At 46.9% G+C, this 20,089-nt stretch overlaps 2 protein-coding genes across 7 annotated transcripts in view; one reads left to right on the plus strand and one right to left on the minus strand.

Moving 5' to 3' along the window:
- The window catches only part of PRPF31 (pre-mRNA processing factor 31), a 190,007-nt gene extending 174,922 nt beyond the window's left edge, over positions 1 to 15,085 (minus strand). For 4 of the 5 annotated variants that reach the window (XM_073602310.1, XM_073602308.1, XM_073602309.1 and 1 more), the window contains exons 1-2: positions 14,979 to 15,082; positions 4,472 to 4,657 (exon numbers count right to left, since the gene is read on the minus strand). In XM_073602310.1, coding sequence (XP_073458411.1) covers positions 4,472 to 4,645 — 174 coding nt within the window. In that variant the 5' untranslated portion in view covers positions 4,646 to 4,657; positions 14,979 to 15,082. Of the gene's footprint in view, positions 1 to 4,471; positions 4,658 to 14,978 lie in introns of all 5 variants that reach the window. The other variant, XM_073602307.1, reaches the window with a different exon arrangement.
- The window catches only part of TFPT (TCF3 fusion partner), an 87,193-nt gene continuing 82,134 nt past the window's right edge, over positions 15,031 to 20,089 (plus strand). The window contains exon 1 of one of the 2 annotated variants that reach the window (XM_073602312.1): positions 15,031 to 15,214. The gene's annotated coding sequence lies outside the window, so the exon portion shown is untranslated. The remainder of the gene's footprint in view (positions 15,215 to 20,089) is intronic. The other variant, XM_073602311.1, reaches the window with a different exon arrangement.

Below are 20,089 nucleotides of genomic sequence, written 5' to 3' on the forward strand. Positions count from 1 at the left end.
TAAAGTGTCTGAAAACTGACCCAGTGTGAAGCTTGTCTTAGAAAATAGGGCAGGGGCAATGTCTGAAAAAGATGCAGAAAATGTGGGAGTAAAAACATTTTGTTAGAGATATATGACCTGCCCATGAGAATTCCAGATGTAAGGTTTGTACAGGATTTCATTAAGTTTTGGGAGAAAAACTGCCTTGGCGGCAGTTGGGGATACGTCAAGCAGTAGGGTGTTATGTGTACTGTTTAAAACAGAAAGTTTGGGAGCAAGGACCCCAATTCCGAGCTCTCCAAAGGGAAAGTGCAGGCGGACTATCTCGGTACAGGTAGAAGAGGGTAGACAGTAAAATAAGAGAAATGTATATAAAACACAATTTTTATTTATACAAAACGTCAAGAGAATATATAATACAAACTATAGAAAAATATGCAGATGACATGGAATTTCAACTAGTTTCGCGGTAAACCCGCTTCATCAGGAAGTGTATCTGAATAAAATACAATAAGAGATGTATATTTTACGCATTTTAAAGAAGTATAAGAGGCAATACCAAAACATAAAAAAGAAGAAGGGGAGGTTTGAAAAAGGTTATAAACACATATGGGGGGCTGCTTACCCATGCTGGGGTGCATACAGAGTTGAGGCCAGGCCCGGCGGAGTCTCCCGCGGCGACTGGGGAAGACACACATGAGGCCGCAAAGAGACAAGCATCTAAATGGGTAATGAAGGGGTACATATGGGTATGACAGGTACATACTATGTCTATGATCCAAACAGTGAGGATGAGTGAACAACACCAGAAAGAATAATGAATGAAAGAGACCACAGAGGGATGCACAAAGTCCAATACATGAGGCCAAACTAGAGAAAAAAAGAAAAGATGATAACGTGACCCCCCCCCCCCCCCCCTTCTTTTTTCTCTAGTATGGCCTCATGTATTGGACCTTTGTGCATCCCTCTGTGGTTTCTTTCATTCAATATTTTTTCTGGTGTTGTTCACTCATCCTCACTGTTTGGAAAAGTCAGCAGCTACTAACACTATAGCTGCTGACTTTAAATAAGTACTTATCTGTCCTGGGTGCCCGCGATGTCGGCTGCCCAAGGCCAACCCGTCCCTCGGCTCTTGGGTCCCGGCACCGCCATCCTAAGTAAGGGAAACGGGCAGTGGAGCCTTACGGCTTCACTGCCAGTTTCCTACTGCGCACGCGCGAGCGGCGCGACGCTCTGAATGGCCCCGATGTGTTCTGGGAAGACAAGGGGGCCGCTCACAGAGGAGCAGATTAGAGGCAGACGCAGATTAGGAAGACTGCCTAGCAACAAGGGTTTAGGTAAGTTTAAACATTTTTTTTTTTCAAATTTTTTTTTTTAATTTTTTTTAGGATTTTTGGTGAATTTTTTTTTTTCAGGGTGGCCCTCCACTTTAAAGTTGCTTTCTTGGAATGTAAGAGGTCTGAACGATAAGGTGCAAAGGTCTTTGTTATTTAAATTTCTGCAGTCTCACAAACCTCATATTCTGTTTCTGCAAGAAGCCCACCCAACGGGTAGTAAAATCCAAACTCTTAAAAGGTCATGGGTCAGACAGGGGTTTCATGCCACCTACTTCTCCTATGCGAGGTGGGGTGGGGTGGGGGGTTTACCTGACAGTATGCATCAAGCACACAGGTGCTGCTGCCCAAACCGATTCAAAACCTAAAGATTCAACATGTTGTTCCTCCTACAGGCCTAGATCTTTGCTGAATTAAGACCTTAAAATATTTAAAGTGCTACCCAACAGAATTATGAAGGTACCGCCATCCCTTGTTAATATAGATCAAACTGCTTCATGCCCGATAACAGATATTAATAATAGACAAGTCTTTACACATCTTCAGCTCCCACCTGAGGAAAATGCCTCGAGTCTTGGTGGCCCTCAACATCGAGAAGGCTTTTGACACAGTCAGATGGTCATATATGCGGCACAACATTTAGGAAATGGATAGGCTTACTCTATAGGGCTCCTAAGGCCTATAGCAAACTGAATGGTAAACTTTCACCCTCATTCCCAATCAAAAGAGGGACGAGGCGCTTGCCCCTGTGGGCACCCCTGTGCCCCCTTTCCCCTGCACTGTTCGCCTTAGTGAAGGAGCCTTTGGCGGAGGCCTTGCGGAAGTCAAGCAGGGTGTCTGGGATCCGCGTAGGTTCTATTGTTGAAAAGCTGGCATTATATGCTGACGACTTAATCCTCTTCCTACGGGACCCTGGCCCCTCGCCCTCTGCGGCGCTTCAGTTTCTGGGTCGCTTTACAGCTCTCTCTGGCCTCAAAACCAATTGGAGTAAATCACTTATTCTACCCATTGATCCAAGGGCAAAGAAAAAGATTGTTCCTACTTCACCTTTGCAATGGGCAACCACTATCAGATACTTAGGGATTAACATTTCTTTCAATGTCCACAATTTCAGTAAACTTAACTTGTCACCAGAGCTACAGTGGTGTAAACAAAAGTTGAAAGCTTGGTCGAATCTCCCGTTATCTCTTATAGGGAAGATTAATTTAATAAAAATTCTACCGGGTTTGCTGTATAACCTTAGGCATTCTCTGGTATGGATACCGAAGACTTTTTCAACAATTAGACACAATAATAGTTTCTTTCCTGTGGCAGTCACAGCCAGCTAGATTCAGTAGCAAAACCTTGCGTAGGCCCTGGACACAAGGGGGATTGGCTTGCCCTGATTTTTACACATACTATTTACTGGCTATGCTCACTCATGCCCATAACTGACTTGTCTCAGACGAAACTAATGCGTTGATAGTTCTGGAGGCAACGCATTCAGGTTCCTTTGAGGCTCTTTGTAACACACTTTACAGGAGTCGGGGGGGGGGTTCCTATACACCCTTAACACTCGCTATGAAGGTGGTTATTAAAGCATGGCATATTGTTGTGATTAAACCCAACCTAGGGAAAGCCCGTTGGTCCCCCAACACACCTCTTTGGTGCAACCCAAGGTTACATGAATTTTATTTGTTGCAGGACCCAGGGTTGTGGGCTAGCAAAGGCATTAAATATCTGATGGACATATGTGATGAGTCTGGGGTTATTCACATTTGACAGACTGAAAAGTAAATTCCAACTCCCGAACTCTTTTTTTCAGGTTCCTGCAGCTCCGTCATGCTTTCGATTCACAATTCAAATCCCTCCAGCTTAGGCTGTAAAATGACCCGGAGGCCCTATTGGGAGATGCTAATCTATCTAAACCGTTATCCCAACTATATTGAGCAATGCTGTCCTCCATCGAGGTTGGACTGGATGTTTTACGTGGTTTATGGCAGCCAGAGATGCAGGAACTAGACAGCGAAGACTGGGAAGACATTTGGGATTACACATTTCAGCCATTGGTTGTGACTAGGGACAAGCCGATTAAGTTCAAAATTTGACATAGAATTTCCGACACACCACAACGCCTAAACCATATATACCTTCTCAGCTAACTGTTGGTGATGCTCCGATACTCCTGCAGGCTCCACACACATATTTTGGGATTGTCTACAGATCCAGGATTATTGGAGGGGTGTAACCCAATTTATCTATAGGTTAACCACTGACCGTCAGCGTCTGTCTCCTTGGACTGGTAAAGTCACTGGCATTTGCTAAAGCCACACGCACCCTACTAAGCATCCTTCTATTTTATGCTAGAAAGGCCATAGTACTTAAATGGAAGTCAGCTGGGCCCCCCACCTTATCAACATGGAAGTTGTCAGTCAATGCTGTGATACCCAGAGGTATAGGCCTCGGATGTGAGAGTGGTTGTGTAGGCCCACAAATCAATGTACCCATACTATAAACCTACTAAAAACCCATAAATTTCCAGTTCTGGTAGCCAAGAGGGAGTGAAGGTCCTCCAAGAAATAGTACTCTTTATCACAGTCCTACCCTGTGTAACCTGAGCGGTGTATGTTGTATGTTTAGCGTTTAGAACTTTTGATATGCGTTCTCCTAAGTTGTACTTTGTTATGCACATGGCTATGTGCACCAATTAGCGGGGGAATGCCCCAACGGCTCTGTTTTGTACCACTCAACCACAAACTTTCAATAAAAGAGAAATTTATAATTTAAAAAAAAAAAAAAAAAAATTGAATTGACTTTAATGTAATAGCCCATTCTTTTTTGCAATATTTATCTCAGGCAATGACTACATTAGCAGAATTTTCCGGTAGCGAATTGGCAGTTTATTTTGGATAAAACACAAAATATCTCATGCAATAAGAATTAGTGAATTGACTTTTTAAACCTTGGGACAGGTTAGTTTAAATAAATGCTTCAGTTAAAAACCAAATGCATTACACACACACACACACACACACACACACACACACACACACACACAAAGACATTTTAAGATTTAAAAAAAATGAACCTAAGAACACATATATAGGGAGGCACTACATTTCAGGCTCTAGGGAGATTTTTCAGCCCTAAAGTAAATTAAAGTTCAAAATGAGACTCACCTGTTTACTGTCCAACAATTTGGCTATACTTTTCACGGATTCTGCATTTAGATCTAATTGCACCTCCTCCTGCACCTCCTCAATCGTTTCCAGGTCTTCTTCATCTAGTAAGCTTTCCTCTTCTTCCTCAGCTGCCTCCTCCAGGTCAGCTAGTAATTCATCCGCCAAAGACATGCTGATAAAGTCCTAACATAATATGAATAAGCATAGGGTTTTTTTTTTTTTTTCATAAAATTGAAGAAAATAAAAAAGGTATCTTTCGAGTCCACATTAACCAAGCAGATCTCATGGTTGCATTTTCTTGTTCTTATAATGGATCGAAACTGCTACATACAGCAAAATCAGTTTCGTGAACAGGGAGCCAGAAAGGCCTCATTCACACAGGCATACTGATCCATACACCAGTGCAAAGAGCTGTTTGCACCTACATGGAATGCACAGTTGTGCAGGTAGTCTGTTCCAATCAATGACAGGAGGTTGGCGCAACTGACCTGCATGGATCTCCAAGCACAACCAGAAGTGTACATCCGTGTAGGTCCATGCAGCTGGCCCGTTATATGTATACTGATCTGTACACCCCTGTGAATGAGGCCAAAAAGGTGCATCTCCTTTTGGCTCCCTTGTGCACAGCACTATCTAGAAGTAGTGCATCCCTCCCTGTGTCTTAGTGCCCCCGGGAGGGACTGGTGCAGCATGCAGCCCTGCTACTTTTGTAGCAGGGCTGCTACTTTTGCTTGGGGGTCCAAAAGTGGTTCATGCTTTCCAGATTATTATTTATTACAGGTACTTCTATAGCGGCATCAATTTTATTCAGCGCTTTACATATGTATTATACATCAAAATCAGTCTGTGCCCTTAAGGAGCTTAGACTCTAAGGTCCCCAAGTCACATTCATAGATACACATAGTAGGGCCAATGGACAGGAGCTAATTACCCTACCAGCGGGTCCTTGGAGCGTGGGAGTAAACTGGAGTTCCTGGGAGGAAACCCATGCAGGCACAGGGAGACCATGCAAATTCCAGGCAGTTATGGTTGGGGTTCGAACCAACGACCCTAGTGCTGTTAGGCGGAAGTGCTAACAACAAGTTTTGACTTGCCTGTTAAACCTATATCTTGGAGTACAGTACAAGCAGGGGCGGACTGACAACTCATGGGGCCCCCGGGCAATAGGAGAAGATTATGGGGACCCCGGGCAAAAGGAGATTATGGGGCCAAACAGTATACACAACATACAGTATACACACACACAGACACTGAAAAGGTACTGGAGAGGCGGGGCAGCTATAATATTGGGATTAAAAAAAAAAAACAAAAAAAAAAAAAGGACAGATTTTTACATACTGTCCCTGGTTTTATTGAGGCTGGCAACCCTAAAGGGGCCCCTTAGTGGCATGGGGCAGTGCCCGAGTGCCTGAATGGTCAGTCCGTCCCTGAGTACAAGACACAGGCAAAGCAATTCTAGACTCTATACCTATACCTTCAGGTGAAAGTACACTGGCAAGTTTTCAAAGACACACCCACCGGGTGCCTTCCCTATAACCCCCTAGGTCCATTAGTCCTCAGTTTTGTAGTAAGCAATGCAGAGCAATGTAGGAATGGAAAGGAGGGTGGCCTACGTACTCTACGCCAAGATATGGAATTCACAGGTAACTCAAAATTCCTCCCAGTTTAACCATACAGTACAGGGGGCAAATTTTCACAGACCCAAATACGTCCCCAAGCAATGAGATTGTAGGGTAACAGGTAAACATAAAACTCTGCCAACAGGCCCAAAACAGCAAGGGTTAACATTCTAACAAAAAAGAATAAATGCACATTTTTTTGCAGGTAAAAAATGTGTGCATTTACCATTTCTTGTTTTAGGAGCCTGGAAAGCACTGCACTAGAGATCAGCAGATAGATATGTATCTGCCCTTATATCGTGGCCACACAAAATATTGATTTGGATTTCTCTTCTGTGCATTTAGTTTCCATTTTGTTAATTGATAAAAATAAACGTAACACTTTTATTTCTGAAAGCATTTTTTCACACCAGCCTAAAACTTTTGCACAATGTGTGCAGTGTTAATTTTGTCAACTAAAACTAAAACAATGGAGATGACTAAAATGGTACTGAAACTAAAATGGCATTTTAGTCAAAAGACTAAGACTAAAACTGAATTGAAATTTGACTTCAAAATGAACACTGGTCATGTTCATACCTCAATACAATATATGAGATTTTTCACTCAAGCAGAATATGAGTTTGGAAATTGTGGAGAAATGTATGCATTACAATTTAATTACACCCATTAGATGAGTCTAACCCATGAGTTTGTCCTGGATGTACGTAATGTACTGGAGATTTAGTCGACTAAATACAACACTAAAAACAATTGCAGAAGACTAAAATGGGACTAAAACTAAAATTCCATTTTAGTCCTAAGACTAAAACTAAATCGAAATTTGCTGCCAAAATTAACACTGAATGTGTGTATATAAAATCAGGTCATATAAACAAGTTTGAATTAGGTCGAATTCAGAAAGCATTTTCTTTTGAAAATCAGAATTTTAGTGCATTTTGTGATCAGATCGTGCCACCATTTTTTTTTTTTTTTTTTTGAAAATTCGACCAACTAAGCCTTTAATTTCACCTCATATTGCTACAGAAAGTAATTTTCGTGGTAGGCAATCTTTTCTTTCTAGGTCACAGAGGGAATGTGACCACTTTTGAAAAAAGGCAATTCTAACTTTGTTTACATTCACTTTAAGCATGGGTGGAGGTGGGGCAGACTTGGCCAGTGGGAGAAGAAAATGCTCTGGTGTCAGCGGGAGTAAACTATGCCCCATCTTTGCCATTAGGACGAGGAACAGCATCCCGTCCCTGGAGTCAGTGGAAGGAATACTGCCCCATCGCTGGTAACAATGGGAGGAATAGTGCTCTGTTGGTTGTAGTGGGGGGGGGCGGGGGTAGACTACTGCTTTAGGGTATGGTAATTGAAAATGACTCCTGATAATAAGACTTTTGCCCACATGCTGACCTAAACACCAGGACAGTGAGATATGTGCACTCAAAAGAAAAAAAAAAAATTATTAATATTTATTAATCTCCAATCCTGGCCCTTCATTTTCTAACTACAACCCCCATGTCCGTCACCCTTCCTTCTCTGGCAACAGCCGCAATTCACTATCCCTACGTCCAAAAACCAGCCCCCTTATCTCATGTGCCTTGCAGGATGTGTGCTCTGTCTGTAACAAGCTCACATCTGTACATTAACTTTCTATCTCCCATTGCTTTAACATACTTGCCATTACTGAAACGTGGCTTCAAGATTCTGACTTGGCTTCTCTTGCTGCCCTCTCCCATGGTGGCATCCACTGAACAGAAAGAAGGTAGAGTTGGATTCCTTTCAAGACTTTACTACACCTCCTCTCTATCCATCTCCTCTTTTGAGAGGCAGTGTGTTTATCTGTTTTCTCCAATTTCTCTGAGGATTGCAGCCTCCTGGACCAGTATCACAATGAGGACTTCTCTGTCTGGTTACCCTACTTTATCTCCTCTGAAATTCCCACTATCATTCTTGGTGACTAACATCCCTGTTAATGTTAACAGCCCAGCTACATCTCAACTTCACCTCATCTTTTAACCCAACACAAAGGACACCTACTTCCACTCACGATGGTAATATCTTTGACCCTGTATTTTCCCTTCTCTGGAAACCTCACCAACACCCCCTTTCCCCATCTCTGATTACAATCTCATCAGTTTCACAGTATCTTTGCCTCAAATCAACTATTCCTCCAAGCAGCAAATGATTACTTGTAGAAATCGTCACCCTTCTTTTTTCTGCTACTGACCACCTTTAGGACAAAACCTTTCCCCTTTCCTGCCCAGCCCCCGTCTACAACCGTTCTCTCATCCTCAGTGAAGAGCTTTTGGGAGTAAAAAGCCATCTAAAAAAATAGTTTTACATTTAAGATACATTAATAATTTTGTTTATTTAGCATGAAATGGAGCTTGGTTATGTATTTCTAAATGGACCAGAAATAAAATCTCCCATTGGACCAATACATTTACAATGCAGATGTGTCATACACATCCCCCTCTATGATATATTACAATACGGTATGATTTTACTGTGGGATTTAAATATACAGAGCCCCAAATACCAACTCATTGGTTACACAGTGACATTTTTTTCCCAATACTTCTAAATGGGTCAAAAACAAAATCTCCCATTGGACCAAAACGTTTACGACGCAAATGTATCACACACACACACACACACACACACACACTATGATATCTTACACTATGGTATGATTTTACTGTGGAAATTTAAAGATAGACACCCAAATATGAACCCATTAGTTACACAGAGACTTTTTTGTAATACTTAAAAATGGGTCAGAAACAAAATCTCCCATTGGACCAAAACGTTTCCAATGCAGATGTGTCATAGCCACCCCACTCTATGATATCTTACAATATGGTATGATTTTACTGTGGAAAGTTTAAAGATGGATTGTTCAGGGACGGTGTGGTTGAACTTATTCTATCTGTTGAATTTCTGTAGAATTGGCTGATTTATGGCTATGAAAATTTTTCAGTACCCTTTGTTTTTGCCTTTCTAAAAATTTTTTTTTTTACTTTTTAAATACCAGTGTTAATTTTTCCCGCAAATTTTGATCTAGTTTTTGTTTTGACTAAAATGCTATTTAGTTTTAGTCATATTTTAGTCATCTGAATTGTTTTAGTACACTAACATAAGATTTTAGTCGACTAAATCTATAGTAGATTTAATCAAGTAAAATGTAATGACCGAGATTACTTACCTGTAGGGTTGCCACCCGTCCGGGTTTTACCCAGACAGTCCGGGTTTGGAGTCGGGTGCCTGGGTTTCAGGCCGCCTAAAACCTGGACACCCGACTCAGGTGGGACCGGATGGCAACCTTTAATGAACAACTGCACTGATATGAATTCAGTATGTCCGGTCATTTTGTAACTGCAGGGCTGCCCGTATTAGGTGTGTGCACTGTGCCATCGCACAAGGCACACACTCAGCGACCCCCTCCGGACCGGCTCCGGCCCAAAAGGGGGTCACGGACTGTGTGCCCTGTGCATGAGCACACACCCATCACGGGCTGCCCTGCGGTTCCGCAATGACTGGCCGCACTGAGTTCATTAAAGGATGCCGCCCGATCTCTACTAAGTCGGGTGTGCGGGTTTCAGGCAGCCTGAAATCTGGGCACCCGACTCCAATCCCGGACTGTCCGGGTAAAACCCGGATGGGTGGCAAACCTACAGTTACGTAATCTCAGTCATTACATTTTAGTTGATTAAATCTACTATAGATTTAGTCGACAAACGATTCAGATGACTAAAACTAAGTGGCATTTTAGTCGAAACTAAATTTAAATTAAAATTTGCGGTCAAAATTAACACTGGTATAGAAAAATAAATAAGAAAAAGGCAAGAAAAACAAAAAGGAGTGTGGAAATGTAGCGCTAAAAAATGAAAAACCGTGATGGTGAGGCACTGACAACTCAAATCAATAACATTCTGTGTCATATTAGTGAATAAATGAAAAACAAGTCCCAAGTGGGTCAATCCAAACAGAAGGCGAGATCCACACCAGCAGAATGGTTGTTCTCATATGGAAACAGATGGTGGGTAGGGTGAATACAAAATCCAAGCAGGTATGACATCCAATGTAAGATAAGATTAAATATTCTTACCGGAAACAATGGACCTGGATGTCAGCGACACCAGGTCAGTCAAGCATGGATAACAGGGTCATCGGTTCCACAGGAACGCTCCAAGGGTTCCAGACAGGTCCAGAGATCAATAAATAAAGTCTCGATGACACCAACGGAGAAGTTGTTGACCAGGAGGGAAAGGCCAAAAAAAAAAAAAAAAAAAAACTTGCATCCAAGAAGATACATAAAGATAAATAAAAACAATAAAAACAAATTGTTTTTTGACCTGCACCATTGGAAGCTTCTTTTCTTTATGTATCTTCTTGGATGTGTTTTTTTTTTTTTTTTTTTTTTTTTAATAAAAACCAACAGCACACCAACAGAGTAAAATTATGATCACAGTTAAAAAAGGGCAATATGGGTAGCAGTGACACCAAGCCCAAAAGGGTACTGAAAATTTTTTGTAGCAATAAATCAGCCAAATCTACAGAAATTCAACAGATAGAATAAGTTCAACCACATCATCCCGGAGCAATCCACTCCCTGTTTAGGGGGGGGGGGGGTGGCATAAAACTATTAGGCTTAGGCCTCATGCACACAGGGCATTAGAAAACCCATACCAGGAATAAGCAGCTGTAAAAACACTTTTAGTAGCTTTTTACATTGGCGTTAATGTATGTTTAGTCATGCTAGCTTTTAGCAGCGTTTCTCTGCCTCTATTCAAAATCAATGGTTCCCTATGAAAGTCCATTGATTTGAATAGCAGTGGCACCAGAAGTCGGATCATGGTGAACCCTTGCCAAAAAAGAAAATCTGGCGTGGGGTCACCCCCCCCAAGGCTGAAAGTATGGATAAAAAATCCATTCCAGATCCTTATCCGAGCACACCGCCCGGCAGGTCAGAAAAAGGGGAAATGATCGAGCGCCCCCACCCCGTCCTGGACCATACTAGGCCAAATGCCCTCAACAAGCACCCTTTTCCCCCATTTGATTAGGAGGAGGGCCTCTTCCCGACAACCCTGGCCGTTGGTTGTCGGGTCTGTGGGCGGGGGGCCCTCTTCCTTCCGATTTCTTCTCCATCAGGCAATGTTTTCATCCTCTGGTTCTTCTCCCTCCGCTGATGTCTTCTCCCGCTGCCGCTTCTCCACTCTCCGCTGTCTTCTCCCGCTTCTCCACTCTCTTGACGCTCTCTTCCGCTGTAATGCTAGGGCCGCCGTGTGCCATTACTTATATAGCCATGCAGCGGGGCCACCTGGTGAGGACATCTTGAGGCCCCACCCCCTTGTGGCATCAGCGCCCGGGCATTATGGGGCGGTGTCACAAGGGGGCGAGGCCTCCGGATGATGCCGAAGCTGCTTCAATAAATTACTTTGTCAAAAACCTGAGTACTGTTTTTATTTTTGACTTTTTATGGGTGTAGGGGTACAATGTACCCATACTCATTCACATAGGGTTGGGGGTAGAGGTCGACCGATATGGGTTTTTCTCTGGCCGATGCCGATGCCGATATTTAGAAATCGCGGTGGCCGATGGCCGATATATGATGCCGATTTTTTTGGGCCAATATATTAGGCCGATTTTTTTTTTTTTTTTCTTTTTCCCCCTTCATCTCATAAAATCTAACAGTTAGACCCCTTTCACAATGGGGCGTTTTTTTAGGCGCTTTTGGGCTAAAAATAGCGCCTGTAAAGTGCCAGTAAAACGGCTCCCCTGCAGTCTCAGTGTGATATCCCTGAGTGCTGTCACACTGAGGCGATGCGCTGGCAGGATGTAAAAAAAAAGTTCTGCAAGCGGCATCTTTGGAGCGGTGCATACCACCACTCCTGCCCTTTGAAATGAATGCGCACCGCTGCCGAAGCACCTGCATAGCGTTTTGGCAGCACTTCAGGGGCGCATTTAACCCCTTCCTCGGCCGCTAGCTGGGTTATAAGCGCCCCGCTAGCAGCCGAATAGCGCCGCTAAAATGACGGTAAAGCGCCACTAAAACTAACAGCGTTTTACCGTCAACGCATGCCCGCTGCAGTGTGAAAGCAGCCTTAAGTAATAAGTGATACAGAAAATTTTTTACATTTAAACATTTATTGAACAAAACAAACCTCCAATCAGTTCACTTGTATGTAGAATTTAGATAAAAAAAAAAATAACTATATCTTAAATATTAAATACACAAAAACAGGTAATCAAAACTTTTGGATGAAAAAAAAAAAAATGGGCTAACTTTACTATTTTTTTTTTTTAATTAGTGTATTTTTAAAAAAAAAAAAATTGCGTTTGAAAGACCGCTGCGCAAATACCGTGTGACATAAAATATTGCAACAACCGCTATTGTATTCCCTAGGGTCTCTGCTAAAAAAATTTTTATAATGTTTGGGGGTTCCAATTGATTTTCTAGCAGAAAATACAGGATTTTTACTTGTAAGCAACAAATGTCAAAAAAGATTTAGTCTTTAAATGGTTAAACTGAGAACTTCTCCACACATAGTTCAGTCTATTGATAAAAAGAACCCGAAGAGATACAAATGTATCTTCTTATCATATTTGGCAGGCTGCCCAGAGGAGGGGAGAAGACAAACTTTAAACAGCTTGCAATTGACTTCTATTACAGAAGTCATTTGCAAGTCCCGCTGAAGTTATAATCGGCTTTTTTTATCAGCACAATCGGCCGATGCCGATTAAGTAAAAAAAGCCAAATATCGGCCGATATATCGGCCGGCCGATATATCGGTCGACCTCTAGTTGGGGGCCAGGATCTGGGCCCCCCCCCCCTTGTTAAAGGGGCTTCCAGATTTCGATAAGCCCCCCACCCGCAGACTCCCAAGAACCACCGGCCAGGGTTGTCGGGAAGAGGCCCTTGTCCCCATCAACATGGGAACAAGGTGCTTTGGGGTGGAAGGGCGCAGGCACCCACCCCCCCATGTTGAGGGCACATGGCCTGGTATGGTCCGGGGGGGCGCTTCCTGTACTCCCTTCCCTTTCATGACCTGCCGGGCTGTGTGCTTGGATAAGGGTCCCATATGCATTTTAGGGGGTACCCCAGAAATTTTTTTTTACTTCATTTTGTCGGGGTTCCGCTTCAAGATCCTCAGCGCACAAGCCGCACCGCAAATCGGACCATCATGAACCATTCATCATAGGGAACTATTGATTTTGACATGTCAAAAAAAAAAAAATGCTTGACGAGGCTTAACGCAGCTGTATCCAGCATTAAGCCGCATTTAGCAGCGTCCAACATTTTTACAGCTCTAACGCCGGTCCTCAGAATGCGCTGGCCCTGGGGGTTTTTTGAAGCTTGAAAACGCCTATGCCACTTACAGCTCATTAAAACCTGTGTGTGCGCATAGAACATGGAGAGGCGTTTTTAAGCTGCAAAAAAAAAAAAAAAAAAGAAGGATGTATGACGCTGCTAAAAGCAGCTGTAAAAACACCCTATGTGCATTAGGTATTATGCGTGAAGGGGTGTAAATGTAAATATGTTGCTCCAATTGGAGATTTTATTTTTAGGCATTTAGAAAATTTGAAAAGTGTTGCTTTCTAAACAATAGGTTGGTATTTGGGGCTCTGTATCTTTAAATTTCCACAGTTAAAGGGGTTGTAAAGGTAATTTTTTTTTTTAAAAAAAAATAACAAACATGTTATACTTACCTTCACTGTGCAGCTCGTTCTGCACAGAGTGGCCCCGAACCTGGTCTTCTGGGGTCCCTCGGCGGCTGTTTCAGCTCCTCCCCGCAAGCATTTACCACCCTAATGCGAGCTCCCTCGCATGGTGGTGAGTGCTTGCGGGCGCGCTCCCGTGATACAGCCGGCGGCTATAGCCGCTCGCTATATCACTCGGCCCCGCCCCCCGGCGCGCCGCGTCATCGGATGTGATTGACAGCAGCGCGAGCCAATGGCTGCGCTGCTTTCAATCCATCCTCTGCAGCCAATCAGCGACCAGGCTGAGCTGCAATGAAGATGACGAGGACGAGCAGCGAAGATTCGAGGCGTCAGGTAAGTAAAATGGGGGGCCTGGGGGCGGCGGTACTGTCAAAAGTTTTTTCACCTTAATGCATAGAATGCATTAAGGTGAAAAAATTTTTACCTTTACAACCCCTTTAAATTATACCGTTTTGTAAGATATCATAGAGGGGGGTATGTATGACACATCTGCATTCTAAACGTATTGGTCCAATGGGTTCATATGTGGGGCTCTGTATCTTTAAATTTGCACGGTAAAATCATATTGTAAATGTTAGAGAGGGTGATGTATGTGTAACAAGTCTGTGTAATTATGTTATATTTTGTTTTTGTGTTGAATATTCAACTAAAAAAAAACTTGTCTGATAGCAAGACCACTGATTTGCAACTGTCTGATGGCATGACTGCAGTTATTTACACCATACCCTTGAAATCCAGGAAACGTCAAGGGTTCTTAGCAGTGCTGCCCAAAGGCTTGCTTTACAAATGGCCCCTTGTGATTTCTACTATCACAGATATATGGAAGGTGCCAATGGCACGACTAAAGATTCAAACTCATGCTAATCCTGGATGTTTACTTCAGGTCAGAGATGCACAAAATAGTAAAGCCATGATCAGGAAGAAGTTTGACCAACTTTGATAGAATTGAGTTTAGCAGCGTTTTTAAAGCACTGTGGGGAGCCGTGTTAGCAAAAGTTATTATGTTGTGGGAGAATTCAGGTGCCAGGACGTTTGCTTTATAAGGAAAAGCGTTTACAGGATAATCGATTCATACTACTCTTCGTAGAACCACTTCACTAGATACATAAATTACAGACTTTCATATAAAAATCCGAAACCGAATAGGCATTGCTTTGTTTTCATACACCACTCACCTACCTCGCTTCTTCCGTCAAAATAGAGCTCTTCTTACACCGGAAGGCAGGGCGCGCACACTTATGATGTCACGAGAAAACCTCCTATTGGTCCATCTTATTTTACGTACTGGAATGTGAGTTGACTTTATGGATGGCTTTTCGGTTGGTTTCGGAAGATCGCTTCGCTTTTTGCGTTGATTATATTTGGAATGATCTTAACAACATACGGTGTGATCTTCGAAGCATTATATCAGGTATGACCTGGGCTGCGAATGTGTCTTTTTTGAGAGAGAGAGACCCCTCTAGCCTCAAAGCCATAGACCAGGGGTATTGAGGTAAAATATTCTTCCTCTATCATCAGGGTCCCCCTCCTCTCACATTACACCCCCCCTCTCACATCACAATCCCCCCCCCCCTCACATCAGTCCCCCCCTCTTCTCACATCACAGTCCCCCCCTCAAATCCCAGCCCCCCCTCACATTCCAGCCCCCCCTCACATCACAGCCCCCTCTCATCATAGCCCCCCTCTCACATCACAGCCCCCCTCTCACATCACAGCCCCCCTCTCACATCACAGCCCCCCTCTCACATCACAGCCCCCCCCTAACATCACAGTCCCCCCCTCACATCACAGTCCCCCCCTCACATCACAGCCCCCCTCTTCTCACATCACAGTCCCCCCTCTTCTCACATCACAGACCCCCCTCTTCTCACATCACAGTCCCCCCTCTTCTCACATCACAGCCCCCCTCTTCTCACATCACAGTCCCCCCCCCACACATCACAGCCCCCTCTCATCACAACCCCCCCTCTTCTCACATCACAGTCCCCCCCCTCACATCAGAGCTCCCCCTCTTCTCACATCACAGTCCCCCCCTCTTCTCACATCACAGACCCCCTCTCACATCACAGTCCCCCCCCTCTCACATCAGTCCCCCCCTCTTCTCACATCACAGTCCCCCCCTCAAATCCCAGCCCCCCCTCACATCACAGCCCCCCTCTCATCACAGCCTCCCCTCTCATCATAGCCCCCTCTCACATCACAGCCCCCCTCTCACCTCACAGTCCCCCCCTCACATCACAGTCCCCCCCTCACATCACAGCCCCCCCTCACATCACAGTCCCCCCTCTTCTCACATCACAGTCCCCCCTCTTCTCACATCACAGTCCCCCCTCTTCTCACATCACAGCCTCCCTTTCTCACATCACAGTCCCCCCTCACATCACAGTCCCCCCTCACATCACAGTCCCCCCCTCACATCACAGCCCCCTCTCATCACAACCCCCCCTCTTCTCACATCAGAGCTCCCCTCTTCTCACATCACAGTCCCCCCCTCTTCTCACATCACAGCCCCCCTTTCACATCACAGTCCCCCCCTCTTCTCACATCACAGACCCCCTCTCACATCACAGTCCCCCCCCTCTCACATCACAGTCCCCCCCCTCTCACATCACAGTCCCCCCCCCCTCTCACATCACAGTCCCCCCCCTCTCACATCACAGTCCCCCCCTCACATCACAGTCCCCCCCCCTCACATCCCAGTTCCCCCTCACATCCCAGCCCCCCCTCACATTCCAGCCCCCCTCACATTCCAGCCCCCCCTCACATCACAGCCCCCCTCTCACATCACAGTCCCCCTCTCACATCACAGTCCCCCTCTCACATCACAGTCCCCCTCTTCTCACATCACAGCCCCCCTCTTCTCACATCACAGCCCCCCTCTTCTCACATCACAGTCCCCCCTCTTCTCACATCACAGTCCCCCCTCTTCTCACATCACAGTCCCCCCTCTTCTCACATCACAGTCCCCCCTCTTCTCACATCACAGTCCCCCCTCTTCTCACATCACAGTCCCCCCTCTTCTCACATCACAGTCCCCCTTTCTCACATCACAGCACCCCCTTTCTCACATCACAGTCCCCCCCTCACATCACAACCCCCCCTCTTCTCACATCACAACCCCCCCTCTTCTCACATCACAGTCCCCTCTCACATCACAGCTCCCCCTCTTCTCACATCACAGTCCCCCCCTCTTCTCACATCACAGTCCCCCCCTCACATCAGTCCCCCCCTCTTCTCACATCACAGACCCCCTCTCACATCACAGTCCCCCCCCTCTCACATCACAGTCCCCCCCTCTCACATCACAGTCCCCCCCCTCTCACATCACAGTCCCCCCCCTCTCACATCACAGTCCCCCCCCTCTCACATCACAGTCCCCCCCTCACATCCCAGTTCCCCCTCACATTCCAGCCCCCCCCTCACATTCCAGCCCCCCCTCACATCACAGCCCCCCTCTCACATCACAGCCCCCCTCTCACATCACAGCCCCCCTCTCCTCACATCACAGCCCCCCTCTTCTCACATCACAGCCCCCCCTCTTCTCACATCACAGCCCCCCCTCTTCTCACATCACAGTCCCCCTCTTCTCACATCACAGTCCCCCTCTTCTCACATCACAGTCCCCTCTTCTCACATCACAGTCCCCTCTTCTCACATCACAGTCCCCCTTTCTCACATCACAGCACCCCCTTTCTCACATCACAGCACCCCCTTTCTCACATCACAGTCCCCCCCTCACATCACAACCCCCCCTCTTCTCACATCACAGTCCCCCCCTCTTCTCACATCACAGTCCCCCCCTCACATCAGTCCCCCCCTCTTCTCACATCACAGACCCCCTCTCACATCACAGTCCCCCCCCTCTCACATCACAGTCCCCCCCCTCTCACATCACAGTCCCCCCCTCTCACATCAGTCCCCCCCCTCTTCTCACATCACAGTCCCCCCTCTCACATCACAGTCCCCCCTCTCACATCACAGTCCCCCCCTCACATCACAGCCCCCCTCTTCTCACATCACAGTCCCCCCTCTTCTCACATCACAGTCCCCCCTCTTCTCACATCACAGTCCCCCCCTCACATCACAGCCCCCTCTCATCACAACCCCCCCTCTTCTCACATCACAGTCCCCCCCCCCACATGAGAGCTCCCCCTCTTCTCACATCACAGTCCCTCCCTCTTTTCACATCACAGTCCCCCCCCTCACATCAGCCCCCCCCTCTTCTCACATCACAGCCCCCCCTCACATCACAGACCCCCTCTCACATCACAGTCCCCCCCTCTCACATCACAGTCCCTCCCCCTCTCACATCACAGTCCCCCCCCTCTCACATCACAGTCCCCCCTCTTCTCACATCACAGTCCCCCCCTCTTCTCACATCACAGTCCCCCCCCTCTTCTCACATCACAGTCCCCCCCTCTTCTCACATCACAGTCCCCCCCTCTTCTCACATCACAGTCCCCCCCTCTTCTCACATCACAGTCCCCCCCTCTTCTCACATCACAGTCCCCCCCCTCACATCCCAGCTCCCCCTCACATTCCAGCCCCCCTCACATTCCAGCCCCCCTCTCACATCACAGTCTCCCCCTTCTCACATCACAGCCCCCCCCCTTCTCACATCACAGTCCCCCCCTCTTCTCACATCACAGTCCCCCCCTCTTCTCACATCACAGTCCCCCCCTCTTCTCACATCACAGTCCCCCCCTCTTCTCACATCACAGTCCCCCCCTCTTCTCACATCACAGTCCCCCCCTCTTCTCACATCACAGTCCCCCCCTCTTCTCACATCACAGTCCCCCCCTCTTCTCACATCACAGTCCCCCCCTCTTCTCACATCACAGTCCCCCCCCTCTTCTCACATCACAGTCCCCCCCTCTTCGCACATCACAGTCCCCCCTTCTCACATCACAGTCCCCCCTTCTCACATCACAGTCCCCCCCTCTCACATCACAGCTCCCCCTCTCACATCACAGCTCCCCCTCTCACATCACAGCTCCCCCTCTCACATCACAGCCCCCCCTCTTCTCACATCACAGCCCCCCCTCTTCTCACATCACAGCCCCCCCTCTTCTCACATCACAGCTCCTCCTCTTCTCACATCACAGCTCCTCCTCTTCTCACATCACAGCCCCCCCCCGCTTCTCACATCACATCACAGCCCTCCCCGCTTCTCACATCACAGCCCCCCCCCCCCCCCCGCTTCTCACAACACAGCCCCCCCTCTTCTCACATCACAGCCCCCCCCTCTTCTCACATCACAGCCCCCCCCTCTTCTCACATCACAGCCCCCCCCTCTTCTCACATCACAGCCCCCCCCCCTCTTCTCACATCACAGCCCCCCCCCTCTTCTCACATCACAGCCCCCCCCCTCTTCTCACATCACAGTCCCCCCTCTTCTCACATCACAGTCCCCCCTCTTCTCACATCACAGTCCCCCCTCTTCTCACATCACAGTCCCCCCTCTTCTCACATCACAGTCCCCCCTCTTCTCACATCACAGCACCCCCTTTCTCACATCACAGCACCCCCTTTCTCACATCACAGCACCCCCTTTCTCACATCAGTCCCCCCCTCTTCTCACATCAGTCCCCCCCTCTTCTCACATCACAGCCCCCCTCACATCACAGACCCCCCTCTCACATCACAGTCCCCCCTCTCACATCACAGTCCCCCCTCTCACATCACAGTCCCCCTCTTCTCACATCACAGCCCCCTCTCATCACAACCCCCCCTCTTCTCACATCACAGTCCCCCCCCCCCACATGAGAGCTCCCCCTCTTCTCACATCACAGTCCCTCCCTCTTTTCACATCACAGTCCCCCCCCTCACATCAGCCCCCCCCCCCCTCTTCTCACATCACAGCCCCCCCTCACATCACAGACCCCCTCTCACATCACAGTCCCCCCCTCTCACATCACAGTCCCTCCCCCCTCTCACATCACAGTCCCCCCCCTCTCACATCACAGTCCCCCCCCCTCTCACATCACAGTCCCCCCCTCTTCTCACATCACAGTCCCCCCCTCTTCTCACATCACAGTCCCCCCCCTCTTCTCACATCACAGTCCCCCCCTCTTCTCACATCACAGTCCCCCCCCCTCTTCTCACATCACAGTCCCCCCCTCTTCTCACATCACAGTCCCCCCTCTCACATCACAGTCTCCCTTCTCACATCCCAGTCCCCCCCTCACATCCCAGCCCCCCTCACATTCCAGCCCCCCTCACATTCCAGCCCCCCCTCTCATCATAGCCCCCCTCTCACATCACAGTCCCCCCCTCTTCTCACATC

This window comes from Aquarana catesbeiana, linkage group LG10 (genome assembly GCF_042186555.1).
Source record: "Aquarana catesbeiana isolate 2022-GZ linkage group LG10, ASM4218655v1, whole genome shotgun sequence".
In the NCBI taxonomy this organism is placed as follows: domain Eukaryota; kingdom Metazoa; phylum Chordata; class Amphibia; order Anura; family Ranidae; genus Aquarana; species Aquarana catesbeiana.